General features: G+C 54.2%; 2 protein-coding genes across 7 annotated transcripts in view; one reads left to right on the forward strand and one right to left on the reverse strand.

The window, feature by feature from the left end:
• NDEL1 (nudE neurodevelopment protein 1 like 1) overlaps positions 1-11,327 on the reverse strand; it is a 31,017-nt gene extending 19,690 nt beyond the window's left edge. For 2 of the 6 annotated variants that reach the window (XM_069872362.1, XM_069872364.1), the window contains exon 1: positions 734-831. In XM_069872362.1, the coding sequence (XP_069728463.1) occupies positions 734-819 (86 nt within the window). In that variant the 5' untranslated portion in view covers positions 820-831. Of the gene's footprint in view, positions 1-733; positions 832-5,071; positions 5,097-5,654; positions 5,982-10,595; positions 10,758-11,264 lie in introns of those variants that run through there. The other 4 variants (XM_069872360.1, XM_069872361.1, XM_069872359.1 and 1 more) reach the window with 4 other exon arrangements.
• A 9,597-nt stretch (positions 11,328-20,924) lies between these two features.
• On the forward strand, positions 20,925-23,547 carry RNF222 (ring finger protein 222). Its single transcript, XM_069872380.1, has 2 exons — positions 20,925-21,128; positions 22,450-23,547. The coding sequence occupies exon 2, from the start codon at positions 22,481-22,483 to the stop codon at positions 23,144-23,146; it is 666 nt and encodes a 221-aa protein (XP_069728481.1). The 5' UTR covers positions 20,925-21,128; positions 22,450-22,480; the 3' UTR covers positions 23,147-23,547.
• The last annotated feature ends 1,612 nt before the right edge of the window (positions 23,548-25,159 follow it).

The following is a 25,159-nucleotide window of genomic DNA, read 5'->3' on the forward strand; positions in this document are numbered from 1 at the left end:
TCAGGGTTCTCCACGTGGACAGGCTCCTCCATGCAGTCAACATTTACCCCGCAAAAAAGCCCCAAATCAAACAAAAAAAAGCAGTTTGTATCTTGGGGTTAGGAGAAGCTTAACTGGCTTCACCTTGACTGCCGGAGTAACACCAAGTGCAAAGAAAGCTTTCCAAAGGAAAACTTCGAGCCACCAATGGCCCCCACTCCAAGCAGCACAGCATTACTCAATAACAACCTCTCATGTTCTTTTGGGAACAAAAAAAGCCCTGTGTCCCTAAAAGATGTAAGCTACTGGCACAGACTGGACTACAAGATGCAACACACTTCAATAAATTGCAGCAGACACCAAATCAGCCACTTCTCATATCAGTAATTCAATTACAAGGAGCTTGAGGGAACAGTAACGATATCAGGCGTACTTCTTATGATAAAACATCGAGATAGTACTTAAGGCAGCACTTTTAATTACGCAAAGATACAGCTGATCGCAAAAGCACTCTGCTCTTGCTCAAACATGCTCAAAACATAGCCTGGAGTTCATGGCATGGGAACGTTGTGCAACAAACACACTCAGTTTCACACGGGTGGAAGTTTTAAAGCTGATTTAAAGCTGGAAATGAAAAGATTCTTTCTAAAGTATCCAATACTCATCTTGGTGCAGCCTTGCAGAGAAACAGATTAGACATGGTTCTGGTCATTAAGAGCCAAATCCAGCCTGCAAACCTACCATAGTACCTTACCTTTGTTTGTACTTCAAGGAGAGCTCTTTCCAATACGCAGTTTCCTCCTTTGGACTCGAAAAAGTTGGGATTTCTTCACTGTCCATGATCAGTATGACCTGCAGGACACAAATACAGGAACATATTCAGGATAAACAGGCAGACCACCCCTAAAACTGCTGTTAAGCACTAGGCTTCATCACTGCAGCCTTTCTGACAGTGGCATCCAGCCTGGGCACCCACAAGCAGGATGGTAATGATCCCTAACAAGCACCATTCTGCACAGAGACCTGCCGCAACAAGCAACGTAATTTTATCCAGCTTCTGGAAGTGCTCGTGCAGCAACCTGTAATGAGACCAGAAATGCTGGCTGTGTTCTCTACCTGCTTCTGAAACAGGAGGTCACACCACAAGCTCATTCAGGGCTGCAGCCGGTCAGGATTTTAAAATCTACAACTATCAGCTTCTGCTTTCATTCCTTAAGCATTCTTAAAGAGATTTCACCTCCTGTCTCCACTACAGCGATACACACTACAGCTCCCATTACAGCAGCAAAGGCGCGTAATGAACGAGGACAAACACTCCGAGGTCAGCTGCTAACACTGCTGTGGAGGTTAAAATTCAGTTATTTAACCTACTCTCCCTGGGTTGAGTCCTGGTTAATTCCTGCTTTCATGTAAAAGATGCAGGTAATAAAAGTTATCCACAGTTTTGCTCCCTCTCAAACCAACACAAGAAATACCAGCCTCTCATAAAACTACATGGTCACATCATACAGCAGTGCTTCCAGCCTGGAGGTGCTCCAAGCACCAGGTTCCCAAGCCAAGGCAGGGGGACCACGCTCTCTGGATGAGGATGTCCTACCTCAGCTCCGTGGACCACTGGGTGCCATTTGTGCTGCTGCTCAGCTATCAGCTGGTGTGAAAACACAACCCGACACAAACTTAACAGCTGCTGCTCAGTAACAGAGCGACACTCAGTCCAGGGGAAGCAAAGGACATGTGAGGCCTCAACACACACCAGGTCTCAGATGCAGAGGAAGATGCTGAAGTGGCGGTCACAGTCCTGCCATGCCTAGCAGGGCCAAGATAATTCATAGAATCATAGAATAACCAGGTTGGAAGAGACCCACCGGATCATCGAGTCCAACCATTCCTATCAAACACTAACCCATGTCCCTCAGCACCTCGTCCACCCGTGCCTTAAACCCCTCCAGGGAAGGGGACTCAACCCCCTCCCTGGGCAGCCTGATTGGACAGGCACAGCTCCTGACCACAGCCAGGAGAAGCACCACACCTGATACCACTTCCGAGCTCTCCCCAAGCAATCCTGCAACTCTTCCACAGGAAGGCACCCGTTTTTCTCCCACAAAACCAAGACTTGAATTCTGTTACTAACACCCAGAAAAGAATACACCAAAACCAATCTCTTCTCTGTTTAAAGCAGAGTCTTTAAACAACACTGGCATCAAACTCATCAGACAGTAACAGCTGACCCAGAAGCCCTGACTTTCACACTCTGAGAGGCATCGATAGCCAACACTGTCCCTTCAGGGCTAAAATTGTCACACTGATGTGTCCCACATCTCAGTGACCCACATTTTAGACACCTAAAAGTGGGACAAACAATCCCATGCTTTCATCAGAGGGCAGGCGGGCTCATGTCGGAGACCAGCACTCAGCTCACAAACAAAGAGAGGCAGAACTGACACATTTCTGAGACTGCAGCTGCCAGAACCTAAGGGTGCGAGATCAGCTTTATCCAGAGGGTGCTAAGCTCCTCCAAACCACCCCAATCCTTGCACTGTGTTTATTTAACCTTACAGGTTTACTGGAGAAGCGAGTTTGTCATGGATCAGGTCTCCATGCTGCCCGAGAGAGCTGATGGTGTTTCCTTTTCCTTCTTGCTCTGTACTGTGGGACAGGGGAGAGGACAAGAGGGAATGGCCTCAAGCTCTGCCAGGGGAGGTTTAGGCTGGACATTAGGAAAAAATATTTCACAGAAAGGGTCATTGGGCACTGGCAGAGGCTGCCCAGGGAGGGGGTTGAGTCACCTTCCCTGGAGGGGTTTAAGGGACGGGTGGATGAGGTACTGAGGGACATGGTTTAGTGATTGATGGGAATGGTTGGACTCGATGATCTGGTGGGTCTTTTCCAACCTGGTGATTCTATGATTCTATGAAATAAATCACACACGTGGAGCCATCATTATTCTCCCAGCAATTATACCATCAGCCCAGCAGCTCCTCTCCAGGTAAAAGCTTTTTGGGGTGTACTTGCTTCAGGAGTTGCAATCATTACCAAGGCTGCTTAATCACAACACAGGAAGAAACCCTAAATCCTACGCAAAAGCATGTTCACAGCGGGGGCAGAGCCCATGAATCACCTCCCAGACTGTGGCAGTGTGGCCACCGGGTGTGCTCAGGAGAGCAGACGTTGCTGTGGCTCAGGCACACGTCAGGCCGCTCCTGGACTGCGATTCGGATTGTCAGGGAGAGGAAGAGGGGAACAGCTTGGCTTGGTTACTGCTGCTGACATCAGTGCCAGACTGAAACTGCTTCAGCAAAAGCCTTCTGACCTTTTCCTCTATAGAACTTGGCTCCAAACCAGCACATTCCGAGTGGCTTGGGTTAGCAGGAAGCACATTTTCCCCAAAATAAATGAGGCGTAGCACAGAAAGGGGTCAGCTCCTGCTGCTCCAGTGGAGCCAATTTCAAAAGGTACCAGCCAGGAAGCCATCTGTCAGCAAAATCCAGGATGCATCTAGAAAAGAGTCTGTGCAAGGAAGCACCTTACATCATTTCCTAGAAGTAGCCGAGATAAGGCACAGCTGGGCCCATGGCGCCTTCCTATCTGCTCACACACGGCACACCCTTGGAAAGAAGCATCCGAGGAACCCCTGCAAACACGTCAGGCTGTCTGAGACGTGAGACGAGCTGCCCGGGACCCACAAGTACTGGCAGCATCACCAGCTGCTGATGCAGAAGACATTTTTTTTTTCCACCTGGTCAAAAGACACTTTTCCTTTCAGAGAGGTAGATCAGGTGTCTTGGCAGCAACTCTTCCTTCCCAAACCCACCCAACGGGAGCAAGGTGACTTTTTCCAAGTCTCCCACTCCTTGCCCGCCCTGGTTAAGCAAGTGAGAGTTCACCATCACCTACACTCTGTCTCTGCTATCATGCCTAATGCCCTCAGCAGGGGTTGTTGATGTGGCTGCACTGCATGAACATCCACCCTGGATCCTAAAGCCAGCATGTGATGCCACGCTCCAACATCCAGATCCTAGTTTCTGTACACAAATGCATCACTTGCCTTCCCTCACACGCACAGGTGACAGGAGAAAGAACACATGCACATGGTGGTTCAGCATCAGTCTGAGCACAGGGAGGTGCAGACAGCTTCCAAGCCCACCACGAGCACGCACGTGGCCGTGAGTAAATCCCATCACTTCTGCGAACCTTTGCCCGTTCCCTCTATTTACAGTGCGGACGCACAAGCCCACCCAAGCACGTGGATACGCCCGGCAGAGAGCAGCTCCTAGGCACTATCAGAATACAACCAATTTCAAACATCTCACATGTGAGAGAGCAGATGCTCATGGAATACCAAGAGTTTAACAAAAACTGCTTTGCTTCAGCCTGTTGCTGGTTGTCCCAGCTCCGGGCATTATGTGAGAAACTGAGAACCAGCACGGCAAACCCTTCCTATTCACGGGCTTCTTTGCATACGTGGCACTTGCAGAATCCAGCCTTTGACAAACAACACAGAGGCTTTCAGGATACAGACAAGACAATGCAGCAGCGTCTTCCAGGGAAATGAGAGCAGGCTTATGCTGCTGCCCACTCGGAATTCATTACAACACCGCTCAGCATTCACACTGCGCCCTGGGAAAAAATCAGCGACACAGGCATAACTCCAGGATCTGAAGCAGCTCTCAAACAAGAACTAAGTTCAAAATGCAGTAGCTCTTTTCAATTCCGCACACCCCCCCCACCCCATTACACAGTCAGTGGGACAGAGCAACTCTCCACTTCAGAAGGAACAGCTTTTCCACGCTGCCACCACTCTAAAACCTGCAGTTTGTGGGTTAAGAACTTCTTTAAATCCCAGGGGTTGTACAGAACATATCTGGTTTCCCACCTCCAAAAAGCATCCTTACAAGTGAGATGCTCAGCATCCTCTGGATACTACAAGCCAAAAGCTGAAGCCAACAGGTAGCAGAAGTAACTAAACATGAAGACAGTATTTTTCAAGTAGCCTAAAGAATCTTGCCTTTAAGGTCAAACTGAAATCTTCCTGCAGCCACCTTTTAGCTTAAGTTATGAAAACACAAACACAGCTGGAGGTGAAACACAGTACCTTAAAAAAGCTTCCCGGGTTCTTCATGTGATGGGAGGCTGCTGGTAAGGTTTGGATCAAATATCAGTTCAAAACACTCGGCTTGAAACATTACACGATGCTTCCACTGTTATCCACCCCTTCCCACAGTCAGGAATCCACTCCACCCCACTCTCAAAGCCAACTCAATTCCCTGATGCACGTCAATGAGGACGAGCTGTAGAAGCACGTCCAGAATTGTTCTGGGTACTGCTAGGAGGCAGTGCGATCCACCCAGGAGGTACCTGCAGCATCTCAAACAGACAGATAAACCACTCTTCCCAATTTTAATCACCTCACATTCTCCCATTTAAAACCAGCTTATAAATACTTGCCATATAAAGTGAATGAATATTACTCAATATCCATGAACAGGCAGGTTTTCTGCATGCAGGCCACCGGCTTTCTTCCTCACAATCCTGTTTGCCCAGTATTTTCAGACACCAAACAAGAAGAACTAAAGCAGAGGCAAAGCAAGGCCAGACAAACACAACAAATGACAGCACTAAGACTCCCCCATCCATGCTTTGCTGCTCCACCACACGCAACACCAATGGCCACTGACCTTTGGAATTAAACAAGTAACCACCTAAAATACGACTTGATAAAGGAATTCTGCCAAGCTCGCCTCTGGCCTTCAGTTCTCAAGATAACAGCCCATTCTGACTATCAGAGTTCCCAGAGCCGCCAAGCGCCGCGAAGCTGCCGCAGTCATCCCATCTCGCAGGGAATGACTCTGCCGTTGAGCGCTGGCACCATCCGTGGAGAGCAGGATGCACTGTCAGCAACCAGGCCTTCTTACTCTTCCCATTTTATGCTGATTCACAGGCTGAAAAGCAGAAGATATCTTCTTTGCACCACTCCTCACCTCCTGAAACCACGAGAGCCAACAGCCTGAAACCCCTGAAGCTCCAGTTTCCCCCAAACCCAATCAGAATTCAAAGCAAAGGAACCTGAGCACTCTAGTCATAAATCAAAGCAAATTTGCCCTGTCTTTCACTTATTAGAGCATGGAAAACAAACAAACAAAAGCCATGGATTAGATTTCATCAATCAATTTGTGCTTGTTTTTCTCATCCTGAAATAAGAGCTGGAGGCATTTTCATACGCATCTTGGAAGGCTGCCTGCATCCATCACTGCTTTGGAAAGTGAACCTCTGTCTTTTCCTGCACTACTATTTTTGAACTGAATGTTCCCTGGTGAACCACAACAAATGATTCCTTGCCTCTTCCAACAGCAGCACATGAGCTTTCAGGAAAAAAAGAGTCACCAAGCACAGCGTCAGCACAACACTCCGTCCTCTGGCTGTCATAACAAATCCTGCCTTTGCAATTTGGACAGCACAGGAGGCAGAAGATATCCAAATCCTACCTGCAGGAACTCTGTGCCATGTTCAGACTAAAAGCCTTTAAGATAACCAAACACCGTACAGTAAAGCCTCCTTATGTCCACAGCCTCGTGTGGAATTCGCCTTATCAGTCAAATACCACAGGTATGCTTCACAGCACATGGGCAGGACTAACCCAGCTCGTGAATATAGGATATCTGGTAGGGTAAAAAAAAAACCCAATTAGTTTGTCAGCACCGGACGCAGTCCTTGAAACCAGAATAAAGGTACTGATGCAAGAAGCCTCTTACCAAAAATCAAGTTACTACTACCACAGGCATCAGCGTTTAGTATTAAAAAGCATTTATCATAGAACCACAGAATGGCTTGGACTGGAAGGGACCTCAAAGCCCATTCAGTTCCACCCGCTGCCATGGGCAGGGACACCTCCCACTGGATCAGGGGCTCCAAGCCCCATCCAACCTGGCCTTGAACACCTCCAGGGATGGGGCAGCCACCACTGCTCTGGGCAACCTGGGCCAGGGCCTCCTCACCCTCACAGGAAAATATTTCTTCCAAATATCTCATCTCAACCTCCCTCTTTCAGCTGAAAACCATTCCCCCTATACTTGCACTGCCTGAACAAGAGCCCCTCCCCAGCTTTCCCAAAGACCTTTTCAGTACCCCTTTAAAAACATGGGAAGTTCAAGACATCCAACCTCTACTTGTTCTCAAGTATCACCACTGAAGAGCTTTAAAAAGGAGAATCTGAAGAGGCAGGTGCTCCTGATGCAAGTTCAGTATCCACAGAGATGAAGGAGAGGCCCCTGGAGATGTGCATGTCCCAGAACAACCTAGGCCTGCCCAGGAGAACAATTTGCTCCCAGCTCCATTCCTGGGAACCCTAGAGGAATGAATCCATACAGAGCGGAAGGGTCGGGGGTAAACAACAAATTGAGAAGGAAATTAAGGCTTTGAAAAGGACACGCTTCTCCCTGTGTCAGTGTCTGCTCTCTGGAAAAGCACTTCTTCAGGAAGTCAGTGAGATATGATGAGCACCAGGAGCACAGATCCTGACTGCGCAGTGGAGACTGAGAGCTGGCACATAACGCCGCGTGCCTGCACACCCTCTCGCCACCTTGGAAAGCCACCCACCCAACCTGCACCTTCTCCAACTCACAGTCACCTGCTTTCTCTTTAAACCCTGAAAAACTACAGAGCGTCTTACCCAGGAGCAATGCATTTATCCGAGAAGTTACGACACACGCAGCAAGGAGCTTGCGACAAATGACAGCACACAGGTCCCTTGGGCCTCCCTATTAGCTCAGCAATTAATACCATCCAGATGACGACATTCCTTGGGAAGGCGGTAGCCAGTGAGCTAAGATGCTTCTCAACACTGCAGAATGACAAGTGAGCAAGAAACTTAGAAGGGGAAACATAGCTCACATTTCTTCCAAGAGGAATGCATTCTATGGCTTTTACATCTCTAGGTTCTCTGAAGTGCCAGGGAGGGGAAAATGGCTTTGAATACAACCCAAAAGCTCATCACAGGCCAGCCATCATCAGGGAGGGCTTTGGTCTCTTCGGTAAGCACTTAACAAGATGAGAGTTAAAAATAAATACCAAAACTCCACGTTGATGAGGAGGGAGAAGCAGTACAATCTGCTCCTGAGCTGTATCGACAGAGGCCTCCAGGGATGTGGTCACAGCAGGAAAAAACACGCTCCAATGGGCACGTCTGGCTCTGCCCGTGGACCAGCACAGTATGGCAGCGAAAACAGTTTGCTTGAACACACTTCACAGTTTACTTGACTATGTTTGTGATGCCACAAACACCAAGGACTGTAAAACCACCATTTCCTGCCTGTAGACTGATTCGCCCTGCTTCTCAAAAATAATTGCAATTGGCTGAGGGAATAAATAGTTCTTGGCTGCCGTGCTCTTTGCTAGTTTGCTCTCAGACGTGCCTCCAGAGAGGAGACTCCTTGTGGCAGCAAGGTCACAGACACCATCAGTCACATGTCTTCTCTCCACTTTTTTCATCTTTCTCTTTCCTTCACCACCAAATGAGGAATTATCTCACATGCCTGCAACCTCTAAAGCGTCAGGAAAAAACACCGGGCTTGACCCTGAGGAAGGGGGGGAAGGAAATTAAATCCCTGTGCCTTGGAGCTCATACCTTCACCTCTGTACCTCTCAGTGACACACAGAATGAAATCGTCCCCTCCAGATCTCCCAGTGACACGCAGGATCAAACTGTCCCCTCCAGATCTCCCAGTGACACGCAGGATCAAACTGTCCCCTCCAGATCTCCCAGTGACACGCAGGATCAAACTGTCCCCTCCAGATCTCCCAGTGACAGGCAGGATGAAATTGACCCTCCAAACCTCCCAGTGACACGCAGAATCAAATCGTCACATGTGCTCACCAAAAAGAGAACGCCTGGGCTCTGCCTCCCCATCCACAACACAAACAGCCCGGCCAGGTCTGGGTCTAAAAGCAACACAGGATCTCTTCCAGGGCAGACTTAACCCAGTTAATCAAACAAATGCACTGCTTACCCACACCTATCACATCCAGCACAACCACAGGCACTATCAACCCAGCCTGCCTGGGCAGTCACACAGCTGACACGCCAGATTTAAATATAAATAAATAAGTATAAAAGCCTCCTTGTCACTTTTCTGCCTCCGGACAGGTCTCTCCTCTCAGATACTAATACCTCTACCAAAATACTGACCTTGAGAAGGCCACCTGCCCTCTGCAGTGCTCAGGACTTGTTTCTAGAGAAAGAAAAAAACAATACTAAAAGAACTCGTCTTCTGCAGTTTCATCTATTAACCACCTCTCAAGGCAATAAATACCAGGTGCCCACAAAAGCGTCCTCTGCCTCTTCTCCAGACTCATGAGCAAGTCGAGAGAGTCTGAGAGGAAACAGAGAAGCCCTGAGTCACCGAGTACTCCCAGTACAAACTGGTCAAGAGTGACGATGCCAGGCTGTGGGTGGGTGAGGATGGTTCTCCTCCTCCCTAGGAAGGGGAGAGATGCGTTAACCAGAAGTCACTAACTGGAAGCCACTTAACTGGAAGCCTAACTCCAGCAATATATTTTCCCTTTAGACCTTTTACAGCATGTCTGCTGCAATTTGGGTCAAACTCATCAAACTGGGAGTGTGAGGCGGGGACTGTTCGAGTTTGGTCATGTTTGTACAAAATACAGCAAGACTCGCAAAGCTGAGAGTGAGGCCATAAAAACCTCTGCGAAAAACCCTCACAGAACTATGGAAAAATATTCCATAGAAATGTACCCCAGGCACGAATCAATCAAGTATTTCATGAGAACGGAGGCAAATCCTGTGTATGTCCAGCTTCCTGTCAGTGACTAGCAATGGATGATGGAGGAATAAATGATAGATGATGGAAAAATAAATGCCTTACAGGACAAAGGCATCTACAGGAGGCACAGGGACTGTCAGGGAGCTGGGCAGGTCACCTAGCTCAGCCCACCGCCTGCAATGCTCCTCTGCCTTTGGGAGCTGCTCTGAATCACAGAATGGTTTGTGTTGGAAGAGACCCATCCAGTTCCAACCCTCCCACTGCATCAGGGGGCTCCAAGCCCCATCCAACCTGGCCCTGAACGCCTCCAGGGATGGGGCAGCCACCACTGCTCTGGGCAACCTGGGCCAGGGCCTCCTCACCCTCACAGCAAAACATTTCTTCCTTATGTCCAACCTAAATCTTCCCCCTTCCAATTTAAAGCCATTCTCCTTGTCCTATCACTCCATGTCCTTGCGAGAAGCCCACCCCCAGCTTTCCTGGAGCCCCTTTCAGCACTGGAAGCTGCTCTAAGGTCTCCCCAGAGCCTTCTCTTCTCCAGGCTGAACAACCCCAACTCTCAGCCTGGCCTCACAGCAGATGTTCTCCAGCCCTTGCATCATCTCCGTGGCCTCCTCCGGACCCGTTCCAACAGCTCCACATCCTTCTGATGCCGGGGAGCCCAGCACTGGACTTGGGGCTCCAGGGGGGTGTCCGAAGCGGAGCAGAGGGGCAGGATCCCCCACTGCTCTGGGTGCAGCTGGGGACACAGGCGGGTCCTGGGCTGCAGCCCCGAGCCCTCGGCACCCAACGCCCCCGGTTCGCCCCGAGCCTCGCCGCAACCCCCCCAGCCCCGAGTACCTGAGCGCAGGGCACCGGCTCCGGTTCGGGGGGCGGTGAAGGGAACCGGTTCCAGCCAGAGGGCACCGGCTCCAAGGGGAGCACCGGTTCTAAGAAGGCGTCACCGGTTCCAGAGGGCACCGGTTCGGGGAGGAGGAGAGGGGTAACCGGTTCCAGGGCGGGTACCGGTTCGGGGTCGGGGGGGAAGGGGGCCGGCCACCCGTTCCAAGGGGAGGGCAGGGCCGGGGGGGGCCGGTTCTGGGGGAGAGACACCGATTTGGGGTGGGGGCACCGGTTCGCGGGGCGGGGCGGGGGGGGGGCCGGTTCCAAGAAGCACCGGTCCCGGGGGGGTGGTACCGATCCGGGGTGGCCGCACCGGTTCCGGGGGTACCGGCTGGGCCCCGGCTCGCGCAGGGCGGCGGCCGGCGGGCGGGGCGCGGGGACGGGCGGGGCCGGCGGCCAATGGCGGCGGCGGGGCGGCGGCCGCGGCCAACGGCGCCGCGCGGGGGGCGGGCCCTGCCCCGTTGTCAGCTCGCGGCCAATGGGCGCAGCCGCGCGGGGCCCGCAGAGCCCGACGCCGGAGCCCCCGCAGCGGCGGCCGCGGCCCCCTCCCTCCCTCCCTCCCGCCGTCTTCTCCCGTCTCCCCCTACAAGCACCCTCCCCCCGGGCCGCGCCGCCCCCGCCGCTCACCGGGGCGCATCCCCCGCCGCATCCGCCGCCGGGCTGAGATCCGGGCACCGGGGGGCGGGGCCTCGGGGGGGGGGCGGGGCCCGAGCGAGGGGCGGGGCCTCCCCGCTCTGCAGGGGCGGGGTGAGGAGCGGGGCCTGGTCTAAGGGGCGTGGTCTATGATAGGGGCGTGGCCTCACGGCTACGGGCTCCTGGGGGCGTGGCCTCTAGACGGACGGGCTGGAGGGGGCGTGGCCTCTCCATATATGGAATCGATTCCCGGACGGGGCCGTGGACTCTACGGGGCGGGCGTCTTGGCCACCAAGGCTCTCTCCATCCCCTTTCCCATCCCCATCCCCTTTCCCATCCCCATCCCCTTTCCCATCCCCATCCCCTCCCCCATCCCCACCCCCATCCCCACCCCTATCCCCACCCCCACCCCCTTCCCCACCCCCTTCCCCACCCCCTTCCCCACCCCCATCCCCATCCCCACCCCCATCCCCACCCCCACCCCCATCCCCATCCCCACCCCCATCCCCACCCCCATCCCCACCCCCTTCCCCACCCCCTTCCCCACCCCCATCCCCACCCCCTTCCCCACCCCCTTCCCCACCCCCTTCCCCACCCCCTTCCCCACCCCCTTCCCCATCCCCTTCCCCATCCCCTTCCTCTTCCCCATTCCCTTCCTCTTCCCCATCCCTTTCCTCGCCCCATCCCATCCTTTCCCATCCCATCCCCTTTCCCACCCCAATCCTTGCGCCCTGCACAGCTTTTCTGTCCCAGAACAGCCCCAGGAGCTGGGAGCAGAGGCCTTTTGAGCCCTGCAAGGACCCTGCTGGGCCTGAGCTGAGCTTAGGGCAGTCGGCAGCCTCCAAGACCATCCCAGTCCACCCCAGCTTTCCTATTCCTGGCTTTCCCAGCACAACATCTTCCCACCTGCAGGATTCTCCTCTTACTCCACGTTAGTGCCCTTGTGTCCCTGCAGCCCCCAGGGCCACAGGCGAGGGAGGGCCGGGAGCTCTCGGTGCTCTCAGTGCTGACCTCGCAGTTCCCTTCCGCTGACCTAATACTTCAGCTTCGTTTTCATGCTTAATTTCTTGCCCTCTGTAATTAGCCAGCTGGCCTGTCATTAGCAGCAGGCGATGCTGTTGGGATGCCCTCATGCTTCCCTTGCTCCGGGCTGACGCGGGGGCCAAAACCGCAGCCGAGCCAGCTGCCCTCGTCGGGATAGCTTGTGTTCTCCACGGACGTGGTGCCACCAAGGCCACCTCTGTTCCTGCATCTGTCCCCACAGCCGTGTCCCATCCACCTGTGTGGGGTTACCCGGGGCTGATGGTCTCGTGCTTTGCTACCTTTTTCTACAGTGGATGGGGTGGGAGGTTGAAGACAACGTGAGGATGGAGACCACGCACTGCTCCCTCCTCAGCCAGCCAGCACCGTGGATGTCCCCCAACGCCTGCGCAGGAGTCACCCTGCGTGACCTGGGTGTTACACAAGGCTGCAAATGCTGCTTGGCAGCGTCAGCTCTGAGCCAGGGACGTGTGGCAGAGCACGGCTCCGGGACGCACACTGCACCTGAATTAGAGGCTGTGAGAGGTGGGGAAACCACAGCGTCCTGTGAGAAGGTCATCCTGGTAGCAAGCTGCCCTTGGAGCTGTCTCATCCCTCCTAGAAATGGAGCATTTTCCCAGCATGTTTGTGCACCTTACACTGTGTCCCCTGTGCCCAGCCACGTCCAGGTGATGCTGGCGATGTTTGCAGTCCTGGTCCAGCCTATCCACCCCCCATCTTCTCACTTCAACTGACTCTCCTCTTGGATCTCTGAAACACTCTCTGGAGGGAGATCAAGGTGGCAGTGGAGAGGCTGGAGGCCTGGCTGGGAAAACAGTCTTTTACTGCTGGAAACAGATTAAGTTCTAGTTAGGCTTTGTCCCTTCTCATTTTCTCCATGCATAATCTCACGACATACTTGCAGTCTTCATGAATTGCCAGCATCTCCTTCCGAAGGCCATAAATTCTCTTTTTCTCCTGAGCTCCAGCCGGATCTCTCTGTTCAGCCAGTCCGGTCTCTTTGTCGATGGCTCATCCTTCAGCACATGGTGACAAACTGCTCCTGTCCTTTAAGATTTCCTCCTTGAAGAATGTCCAGCCTTCCTGTACTCCTTCGCCCTTCAGGACTGCCTCCCAAGGGACTCTGATAACCAGGCTTCTAAACAGTACAAAGTCCATCCTCTGCCAGTCTGCGGTGGGCATCCTGATGATCCCCCTCCTTACTTCCTGAAGAATCAAGAACTCTAAGATTCCATAATCACTGTGCCCAAAGCAGCCTCCAGCCATCCCATCACCCATAAATCCTTCTCTATTTGCAAATGACAGGTCCAATGGGCACCTTCCCTGGTTGTCTCCCTCACCAGCTGGGTCAGGGAGTTCTCCTCCACACACTCCAGGAACCTCCTAGACTCTTTCCTCTCCATTGTATTGTATTTCTAGCAAATATCTAGTAGGTTGAAGTCCCCCATGAAAGCAAGGGCTAGAGATTGTGAGACTTCTCCCAGCTGCTTATAGAATATTTTGTCTGCCTTTTCATCCTGGTTGGATGGTCTGTAACAGACTCCCACCATCATGCCACCATCATCCCATCATACCATCATCCCACCTTGTTGGCCTTCCTCTTGATTCTTACCCGTAAACACTCAACCCTATCATCACCCTCCTCCAGCTCTAGTCAATCCAAACACTCCCTGACATACAGAGCTACCCCACCACCTCTCCTTCTTGAAGAGTTTGTGGCCATTCATTGCAGCACCCCAGCTGAGCGAGTCATCCCACCGTGTTCCTGTGATGGCAGATATACCACAGTTTTCCTGCTGCAAAACGGCTTCCAGCTCCTCCCGTTTGTTGCCCACCCTGCATGCATTGATGTGGGTGCTTCAGCTGATCCCACCACCTTTTGAGGGGGAGAAGCCCTAATTAGACTGGACATTAAGGAGAATTTCTTCACAGAAAGGGTTCTCGGGCACTGGCAGAGGCTGCTCAGGGAGGCAGTTGCGTCCCCATCCCTGGAGGTGTTTAAAAGGAGGGTAGATGAGGTGCTTGGGGACATGATTTAGTAGTGGACAGGTATGGTTGGAGCTGACGATCTCAAAAGTCTTTTCCAAACTAATGATTCTATGATTCTATAATTGCCTCGTGACCATTCTCAGGCACTTCTGTGGTTTCTAAAACATGGGTAACCCTTGTGTTTTTGCCGCTGCGTGGATCTCCATCCCCTACCTCCACTGACACAGCAGACCAAAGGGCATCGCTACCACACCGTCCCTCAAACCCTGGTGTGCCACCCCTACCCCTAGCGAGCCTGGCTTTGCCCCTTTCCCCCCTCAAATCCAGTTTAAAGCTCTTCCAATGAGCCCTGCTAACTCCGTACGAAGATCCTTTCCCCGCTTTGCCACCGGCTCCATCAAAGGCTCCTTTACCAAGCGCCCCCGTCGACAAAGGCGTAGGGTTGGTGGGGGCTGTGTTTCCCAAGAGGTTCAACGTGCCTGCCTGGTTAACACTGATTTTTAAGTCAATGTTTGCTTTGAGGTCGCTCCCGGCTGCACCCCATTGTAAGCGGGAGCTGTTCCCATGCACTCGAGGAGGGTTTGGTGCTTCCAGCCGCACAAAGGAGCAGTCACTTAGCATTAGCGGCCGCACAATGCGGCCGTGTCTCCTGCCAGCCAAGCCAGGTCTGTGTTTCACCAGCAAAAGCCCCTCTGCTGAAAGGCTGAGGAGAGACAAGGCAGCCGTAATGGATTTGAGCAAAGAGGGGGGGTCTCCCATGGGGGCAGGGGGACCTGCACAGGCAGGAGCTGGGGCTGTCCCACGGTCCATGGCTGCTGGAGGTCGTTTTGGTGTGCGGTGAGAAGGAGGGCATGGGGGCACAGTGGTTGTTGTATCTGCAAGGGCTGTGCCACCACCGGGAAGATCCGTGTGCCCCAAAGAGTGGGGTGTGTGGTAGGTGGGGGTCCCCAGGGTGCAACTATGGGCTGGGAATTGTTGGCCCAGATGTGCAGCCATGCAAAGTGCAGGTAGTCCTGGGCATCCTTAGAGCCGCTTCTAGTACTGAAAGGGTCTGTAAGAAAGCTGGGGAGGGGCTCTTGATCAGGGAGTGCAGGGATGGGAGGAAGGGGAACAATTTTCAGCTGAAAGAGGGGAGATTGAGATGAGTTATCAGGAAGAAATGTTTTCCTGTGAGGATAGGGAGGCCCTCTGGGTTTGCCCTCTCGCTGGAGGGGTTCAAGGCCAGGTTGGATGGGGCTTGGAGCCCCTGATCCAGCTGGAGGTGTCCCTGCCCATGACAGGGGGCTGGGACTGGATGGGCTTTAAGGTCCCTTCCAAACCATTCTGTGATTCTGTTTTAACAGTTAGTAAAGGTGTGAGAGGGAGAAATAGCCCCGGGACTCTTTTTTTTTTTTTTTTGAGGGGGACAGGATTTATCTTGCTAATCGCTGCCTTGGAGGGGTGTTCTCTTGACTCTAGGAGCATCCATGCTGTGGGGACAGAGCTGGGAGCATCTCAGACAGAGAGGAGACACATCTCCAGCAGGACACATGGGACCATCAGCATCTCCTCCCATGTCTCACTGACTCCAGCAGAACTAATCCCATCTGCCCATATGCCTTAACCAGCTGAAGTGACCCGGGGAGGACTGGTTGCTGTGCAGAGCCTCTCAGCTGCCTGTCAGTGAGATGAAGCGGTGTCTGAGCTGCTCTGGGCATGGTGGGGGGTTGTGGCAGGGCTCCAGGACCAGAGGCCCTAGGGGAAAAGAGGCTTTGGGCAAAGGAGAAGCGAGGATGGAGTGGGAGACAACATAGGGAGCTGGGCACTGGTTTGTGCTGGGTGGGAGCATCCAGATCTGCTTGCAGCTCTACAGCTGTGAGCATTCCCCACTGGATGTAGTCTGAGAACTGTCAACTCATTGCATCTCAGAAGCTTTGTGGAGCTTGAACTGGCAGAGCCAGTGGGTTCAACCATGGCCTCAACAGGTGCCTTCCACGAGGATCTGTGGTCCCTCAGCAGGGGCTCGGGGAGGGCTGGGACTGAGGAGGATGCAGGAGGGGATGGAGAGCATGTAGGCAGGTGTGGGGCTGGGGTGCAGAGGATGTAGGGCTGGCTCTGGAAGGGATACAGGAGGCTGTTCAGGGAAGGATGGGGCTGGGAGAGGTGTAGTGAAACACAGGGTAGTATGAAGAACGGCTGAGAGAGCTGGGGGTGTTTAGCTTGGAGAAGAGGAGGCTGAGGGGAGACCTCATTGCTCTCTATAGCTACCTGAAAGGAGGTTGTGGAGAGGAGGGAGCTGGGCTCTTCTCCCAAGTGACAGGGGACAGGACGAGAGGGAATGGCCTCAAGCTCCGCCAGGGGAGGTTTAGGCTGAACATTAGGAAGGAATTTTTCACAGGAAGGGTGATTGGGCACTGGAACAGGCTGTCCAAGGAGGTGGTTGAGTCACCTTCCCTGGAGGTGTTTAAGGCACAGGTGGACGAGGTGCTGAGGGACATGGTTTAGTGTTTGATGGGAATGGTTGGACTCCATGATCCAATGGGTCTCTTCCAACCTGGTTATTCTATGATTCTATGATTTTATGCTTCCAGAAAATCTGACGATGGATCCTTCCTGGGTTTTGATAAGCAGCTCCCCACCCTGGCCCTGGCCCCAGCAAGAGTCTGCTGGGCAGGACCCCCAAAGGGAGCCGCGGGGGAGCGCAGCCCCTGCTCTGCACAGGCAAGTGGGCAGCTGCCACTGCTGAATAGATGCCTTCTTCTCCCCCCAGCATCTGCCCGCTCGCTTCAAAGCTCTATTGTTTCTCCATTCTGCACGGGATGCCACGGATTACCACTGCAGCAACACACACACACACACCCCCCCGCTGCTAACCAGCATCCCAGAGAGGAGAGGGTGGGATGTGAGGTGGGACCAGGACCAGGGAGGGCGTGTGGGGAGGCAGCCGTGGGCCAGGGGAGGGGGATGTGGGCCAGGGGAGGGGGACATGGGCCAGAACTTGCTGCCACAGCCAGGGTGGGTCACACAGTATGGCAAGCAATCGCATTTGGGCAGCCCCCAGACTCACTGGAGGCAGCTCTTGCGGTGAGCTGAGCCCCTGCCTGGTGGAGGGCATCAAGGAGGGGAATAAGTTGAGTTGTAGAATCATTTGGTTGGGAAAGACCTTTGAGATCATCAGATCCAACTGTACCCATCCACTACCAAACCATAGCCCTGAGCATAGAATGACAGAACCATTTGGTTGGAAAAGAGCCCCTGAAGAGCCCCTTGAAGGAGCTCCTGGAAACTGCGCTCGCGCTCCAAAACCCCATGCCCCGTGGGTCTGTGCTGCTCTGCATAGACCAGGTGGGACAAATCTCCACTATTTGGTGTCAGGCTAAGGCTCCAAGGGCTCATGCCAGGTGAAGGATGATTTCTGGGAGGGTTTCTTTTTGCCAGCAGCAGGGAGGCAGAGGCAGGTTAGAATCATGATGCCCAGATACAGCGCAAGCCTGCAGCAGCTGCTCAGCAGATCCCTGCCCTGATGGGAAAAGAGACGGGATTGGGAATACACCATTATTCCTTGGTGTTTGGTAAGCATTCATCGCATCAAATGGCTGTACTTATATTTCTGACTAGCAGCCGGAGAAGCAGATCCCACCCATCCTGGTGGGGAAGAGGCAGAATCCCAGATGATGGGGACAACCAGCTCCAGACGTGGCAGTTCTGGAGAACCGGGCTCAGGGCTTTTTTTTCAGTGCCTCTCAGGGTTTGGGGTTTTTTTTGGTTTGTTTGTTTGGTTTTTTTTTTTTAAGGGTGTCCAAAGCACATCCAATAGCACCACCTCCTGGGCACGGAAAAAAGCACCGAGGAGAAAGCTGCAGGAAGCCTTTGCTCTGCACTGAAACCGGTCCTGCCCTGCAGCTTCACCGTGGACACTCCAAAGCCACTGGGCAGAGGCATTGGTCATCACATCACAGCTTCTCAGATATGATGGAGTTTGGCTTAGCAACTTCTTCCACCTTCATCCCTCAGGACCCACGGATGCATCTTACCAGGTCCCGTGGACTTGTGCACCTTCAGGTTCCTTACATGGTCTCAAACCTGACCTTCTCCAGTGGGTGGTTCTTTGTTCTTCCAGTCCCTGTCTTTGCCTTCTGTGCCTTGGGTGGTGTGGCTTGAGCACCGAAAGGAAAGTTTGGGTGGCGCTGTGGAAGATGAAGGCTGTCTCTTCAGCATCATCTTGCCCTTGCAAGTGTCTGCAAAGCTCTGTCCAAAAGCTGTGGCAGTTGGAGGGAGGGGACCCCATCCCCCCCAGACCCTGCAGGAAGTGCTGTGTCCTCTTCTGGTTTAGAAATGTCCCTTGTTCGCTGGAAGCCACTGACCCTGGAGCAAAGAAGGTTGAAGTTGTGGGTCCTGAAGAGGAGCTGAGCCTGGTACCATCCTGGAGCCCTTGGCCCTGCACTGGGTCGAGAGGGATCCAGACGCTGGTTGTGAGCTGCAGTACTTAAAGCCCAAGAAGAAATACAGGCAGCATTTAGGGACTCGTTTTGCTCTGAACCTGTTTTCTTGTCCTTCAGGCACCGACAGACTCAATGCTGTCACTCAGGAAAGATGCCGTCACTCAGGAAAGATGCTGCCACACGTCAAAGTGGGACAAAGGCATCGAGAAAAGCCACTCTGGGAAAGAGCGAAACTGCTGACAGAGCCAGGGCTGTGATGTGCCAGGATCCCTTTGATTTTGGTGTGGTCAAAGCAGCACAGGGAGGCAGACTCGTTTTTCCAGTGCCTATGTATAGAGTCGTGAGGTCATAGTTTCCGACTGTGGAGAGCATTCAAACTATGGGAAACAGGAATTTCCACCCTGCCTGCGTGCCAGCAGAGAGCAATCTGAAGCTGCGGAGATGCTCAGCTGCCCTAAATCTGTTCTTGCTGGCCCAGATCACTTGTTCAGCAGTGGAGATCTTAGGACGTACAAGCAGCCTTGGGACATCCAGCAGCTTCGAGGAGGGGCCAGGAGATGGAGATGCCTACCCCAAGGGTAATTGTGCAACCTCAGCCCTGGCAAAATCTGTCTGGAGAACCTCAGTTTCTGACCATCCCAAGAAAACTGGGGTAATGAGTGCAGTGACTTTGTCTGTGATCCTAAGCAGAGGTGTGGGAAGTGTTGACATGCTCCACGTCTCCTTCCAGAGAGGGATAAGACTTCATGGCTCAAGAGGTCTTCTCTGCGACACAAGCTTCCCAGCGTAGGTGCTTCCTGCAGAGGGCAGATGCATTTTGGAAGCTACTGCGGTGCGCGGGGCACCCTGGTGTGGCTGCACCCACCCTTCTCCTTCCAGAAACCAGCCCTGTGTTGTAACCACTGCAACCGCTGCACCCATGAGCGACTGATACTCCTGCCCACGCCTGCAGCCGTGGCACCCAGCCGTGTGAAACCACCCCTCCTGCCCACGAAGGGACTCCAGGGGCCACCTCATCGGTTTGGAGTACTAAGGGTGCAATTCTTCTTCTGCTTGCCCTATAGAACCTGCAGAGCACTGGGCGTCTGCTTAAGACTAGAGGAGCACGGGGCTGGGAATGCTTGTGTGGAGCATCTCTCTGTCCCAAGGAAAGACTTTTTCCTGTGTCCAAGTTTCTCCTGAAGGCTTCCCATGATGGAGACGTCGGGGTCTTCAGGGCATTTGGGTCCCTTGGTGGTACAATGATCCTATGAATGCTCTGCCACAGCCAGAGCTGGGGAAGGTGTGTAGTCAGGGTGCCTTGGAGTCATCACACCTCCTTGGGGACCTCCTCTGGATGTGGTGAGTGGTGCCCATATCCCCGCTCTGCAGGCCTGAAGTGTGGGCTGGCAGCCCTGTGGCCACTGGCTGGGCTGGGAGGTGGCAGAGGTGGCTGGAAAGAGTTGAGATTGAATCAGGAGCAATCCACCCCGCTGGCAGTTTTTACAAGGCTTCACAGGGAAGATGCCTCTCAGCTTCTTGCCTGGGGGTCGGGTGAGGGACGAGCAGCACCCTGAGATGTGGGTAAGGCCACAGGGAACCTCCTTTATGTGGGTTTCCAGACTGCACGTGGCCAAACAGTGACTCACAAGCCAGCCACAGCTGCTGAGACAGCCAAGCACAGGGCTCCTCTCTATCTTGAGCTCATGGGGCTCCTGCTGCTGCATGGACCATGGTTCCAAGAGATGCTGAAAACCCCTCCAAGGTGGTGATGTGTTTTGAGCCTGCTCCAGTGTGTTTGTCGGGGTGAACCCTGCCACACCAGGGCTTGGATGAGCATCCAGCAATGTAGGATGAGGATTGCAGGGCTGAAGTGATGAGCATTTTGGGGATGAGGAAGGGACACAGGGACAAAGATGTGGCCAGGGTGAGGGATGGAGAGTGGAGATGGGTGGAGGTGAGAAGTGTTGAGCAGTAGCCCAGCGCTGGTGCAGCTCATCCTGCTTTGCAGCAACAGAGGGGTTTGGGATCCCAGCATCCCCTTTAACATGTACTTCATGAGGGTTTGACCCCAGGGATGGACCCAGCTACAGCTTCCCATTACATGAGGGAAAGCAGGCAGGACTGTGCCTCCTGACCCTGCCCTACGACGCCCGACGCCGGCTCCTCACCCACTCCCTGGCCAACCAGGTGACTATCAGACCTTTAAAACCCAAACAAGTTCCTCCACATTCACTCTCCGGGAGCTGTCCCTGCTCCAGCTTTTGTGCAATGAGCCCATATGAAATGCAGAGCCAACACCTCTGTGTTATATAGGTGTCCTGGTCCTCTTCCCAGCTGGTGCTTGGGGCTGGGGCAGAGCTGCCCCTGCTTCTGGGAATAGCAGTGGAGTGCATGGAGGGGCCCCTGCCCTGGTGCCCTGCAGCAGGTAAGGGGGCTTTGGGACGTGGGGGAGTTGGGGCATGGAATTAGGTTCTTCTCCTGCAGCATTTCAGGTGAACATCAAGTCCCTGATCCCTTCTAAACCAGAGCAGGAGCCTGGGTCTTTCTCCTCTTGCATGGGGAGCGGATGGCTCATTGCGTTCATGTGGCCATCCTGGTGCCGGTGAGGGCTCCCATGCAAGAGAAGGGCAGCCAAGGAGGGGATGCTGTAACCTCCAGAAACAGCTGTGAGGATGCCCATGGGCACGGTCATGTGTGAGAAAAGGGGTGAGGGTCCAGTCACGTCTGAAAATGCTGCAAGTTCTGGGAAATCTGCTGGTTTTATGAAGATCCAGTTCCTGATCTAGTCTAAGAGAAGGGAGATGAGATGAGCATCTCTTCTCCCCTCTGCTCTCTCCCTCCTCCCTTCTCCTCTTTTTTCCCTCTCCTCTCTCCCTTCTTCCCTCTTCCACCTCCCCTTTCCCTTCCCTGAAGCCACCATGCGAATGCTCCCTGTGTTGGGAGACCCACAGGAGAGCTTCGGACCCAGCCCAGATGCAGGTCTGGGGATCAGAGCCACCCCACGCTCCCCCTCACACCCTGGGCCAGGGCGGTGACCAAGCGAGCTGGCTGGGCTCTGCCCTGCCTGCTCTGACTAACAGGAGGTGCCGGTCTCTGAGGCTTGATGCCCACACTGTGCTCCAGGATGAGTGAGGAGCACAGCCTGAAGATGGCGGTGACCTGGCCACCAGGCTGGGACATCCTCCAGCAGCCTGCGAGGAGCCTGGTGTGGGTCCCTCTCCATGTCTGGGGAGTCCTGCACTCCCACCCCCACCTGCCCCGCTGACCCAACCTTCTCCTGCTTTTCCTGGCCCCTCCAGGTCGCCTGGAATGGGATCACCTCCATTTCCTTGGTAGGTTTCTTTGTGGGATGGGAATCCCACCTCCTTCACACCTGGAACTGGCAGCAGAGCACGGAGGCACTCATGACACAAGCTGAACCTCTTTTATCTCTGCCAGGCACTGAGCAGGGAGACACAGCTCCAACCAGGGGCTTTTGCTTTTTACGGTGCGATTTTGCAGCCAGGGATTGTTGTCCCTGGTGCCTCTGGAGCTGAGGTCTCCCTTGCCCCAAGGGCCACACAGAGAGGCTTAATGCTCCTCAGAATGCCCTGCCTTGTTGAGACCATGCCTAATAGCCACCCACCCCACATGTTAGGGGCAAGAAGGCAAAGGCAGAGAGGAGAAGGATGGGTGGAGAAGAGATGGATCATGCTGATTGCTGCCACTTAGACCCTTAGTGACCTCTTCACGCCTCTTCCTTGCAGCTGGGGAGCCCCTGTGGCTGACAGAGCAGGGATGTCTGACACCTCATCCAGCAAGGAAGGTCTTCCAGCTGAGTGCCCCGTGTGCTACGAGAAGTTTCACCCGCTGGAGGCCACACACCGCAAGCTCAGCTGCGGGCACACCTTCTGCCATGACTGCCTGGTGAAGTGCCTGCTCTCCACCAAGCTCGAAGGCCAGGTCCAGAGCAGCATCATCTGCCCCATCTGCCGCTATGTGACTTTCCTCAGCAAGAAGAAGGCTCTGTGGCCACCCAAGGCAGGCACCAGCCTCCGGACACTGGAGATGCCTCTGTCACCTTCCTCCTTGCCCCATCTGACCAAAGTGGAGGCCAGCAACACCTTGGTGGTGCCCACCCATTTTGTGATGCCGGTGCAGAGCTTTGACCGGTGCTGCAGCACAGGGAACGGCCCCATGGACTCACTGGGGGGCCCAGGAGAGCTGGCACGGGAAGCCCACATCTTTGTCATCAGCAACCATGGGATGCCACTGTTGGATGCAGAGTGCGGCTCTCTTGGAGGGAGAAGTAGAGCAGAAACACGGAGCTCGGTGTCGTCCAGCTCAGCCCTGGGGGTGAAATGCTGCCAGTCACCCATCGCCCTCGCTGTCCTCCTCATCCTGACTGTGGCCATGCTGGCAGCTGTGCTCCCTTGGCTGCTGCTAGTGAAGAGGGACTCGTAGCAGGGTTGAGATCAGTTTGGATGCTGGAAGGGTGTTACTGGTGCTGGGACCTCTCTCAAAAGATCCCTCAAGAAAGCCCAGAAGCAGCTTCAGGCAAAGCTCTCTCATCTCGCCGGGGACTGACTGGACTGTCAGACCTTTCTGCAGATCTCCAGGTGCTCACAGTGTCACTGCTGACGTTTTCTGTCTCTGGTTGAAATCTGGCAGGTCAAACCCTGCTTGTGGGTTCCTCTGGCAGCTTAGTAAAAAAGGAGGTCACTCCTCCCACACACCCTGTGGCAGCATGTGCAGGGGGTGAGGGGGCCATCCTGGTCCCTCTCCTCCATCCCAGCTTCTGGAGGGCTGGGACTGTGACATCTAGGTATCCAGAGCTTGGGGACAGCTGAGGGCTCTGTGGGATGGACAGTGGAGCTTTGGGAGGTCCCCAGGCTTCTAGCTTGCTCTTGAGGTCATCAGGGTACATGGTGCAACTACCCTAGAGCAGAAACTCATGGCTTTCCATCCCAAAGATGTGGTCCTCCAGCTACCAGGCAACAAGGGCAGCAAAACAAGAGGAAGGAGAGAGCGATCCTGGCCCCTATGAGCTCACTTTCCTCCCTGCAGAGCAATGGGGTGGGAAGGGATGCCAGCTCATCCTCCTAGCAGTCTCAGCCTTGCCCTCCCTGACCCCTCTCTGAGCTCCCCAGGGTGGTGGCCATCCTCCTGGTGTCACAGACAGCCCTGCTGCCCTGGGGATCTGGGGACCAGCACGGGGATGTGGGGCAGGGAGCTAAAACAAAGGTCGAGGCTGTATAAGAGGATGGATTTGGGACCCCACCCTGTTGTCCTTGCTGGACCCCTGAGCCTTGACAGAGTAATTGTTCCTCATCCTTGCATCCAGCTCCTGAGCGTTAACACCTGGCAGCACATTTTCACCCATGCCAAACAGAGCAGGCACTGCTCAGCCCTACGTGCCTTCCAGCTTTCATAGAATCGTGGAATGGCTTGAGTTGGAAGGGTCCTTAAAGATCACCCAGTTCCAACACCTGCCATGGGCAGGGACACCTCCCACCAGACCAGGATGTTCAGAGTTTTACCCTCCTGGGGACCCAGAGGAGTCTCAGCCCCTTGTCCCTGGGTTGGGAGGGATGTGAATATCTGAGAGCTGTGACGTGAGCCCCTCCGTGCCCGCTCTCAGGGGCTGGTCACCCTCCTTCCGTGTTCCTGCCCAGCTCTGCTGCCCAACATCTGCACCCTCCCTGCCACCTTTGTCCTCCTGACCCAGCCCTTGGTCCTGCGGATGCTGCTCTTGGCCCTGTCACTCAGAAACGTGCCCTGAGGACCTCAACGCTCTCACCGGCACCCCAGAATGTCCAGGAGCAGGAGGAGGATGTCCCTCACCATGTCCCACCACCATATGGAGGGCTAGACACCATTCCCATGCCACTGAAACGAGGTCCCCCGGCAATGCCACTGGGGCAGCTTTGGGATCAGCCAGAACATTTCAGGGAAACAAAGAACAGCTTGGGGTTGGAAAGGGCCAAGCAGTCTGGGGCAGAGGAGCTGGGTGCCACCAACTCAGCCCCCACCCCTTCCTTCGAGGCCACCACCTGGGCATGAAGCCCTGGCAGGGCTGCCCACTGTCCGGCTTCTCCCTGCACTCTCCCACCCCGTGCCTCAGTTTCCCTACCCACACTCGGGGTGCAGTGACCCTGAACACTGCACGAAGCGCTGAGAGATCACCTGGGAAAAAGTGTTTGAGACACCACACTGGAATGGAAACACTATTTCGTAAGAAATGATTACCTGATAATGTTGAGTTCGTGCCTCATTATTTAATAATAAACCTTATAATTAGTCTGTCTGGGGAATTAGCGCAGGGTGCCAGGGAAGCAGCCCCTTGCTGGGAGAGGGCACTGAGCTCATTCGCACCCCAGAGAAGGTCTCCATGGGTAGGGGTGAAGGAACCCACCTTCTGCTGTTGCTGGAGCCCTGCGGATAGTGGGGCAAGGCGACGGGGACGGGGAAGAGCTG

The sequence above is a fragment of the Phaenicophaeus curvirostris genome, chromosome 19 (assembly GCF_032191515.1).
Source record: "Phaenicophaeus curvirostris isolate KB17595 chromosome 19, BPBGC_Pcur_1.0, whole genome shotgun sequence".
Classification (NCBI taxonomy): domain Eukaryota; kingdom Metazoa; phylum Chordata; class Aves; order Cuculiformes; family Cuculidae; genus Phaenicophaeus; species Phaenicophaeus curvirostris.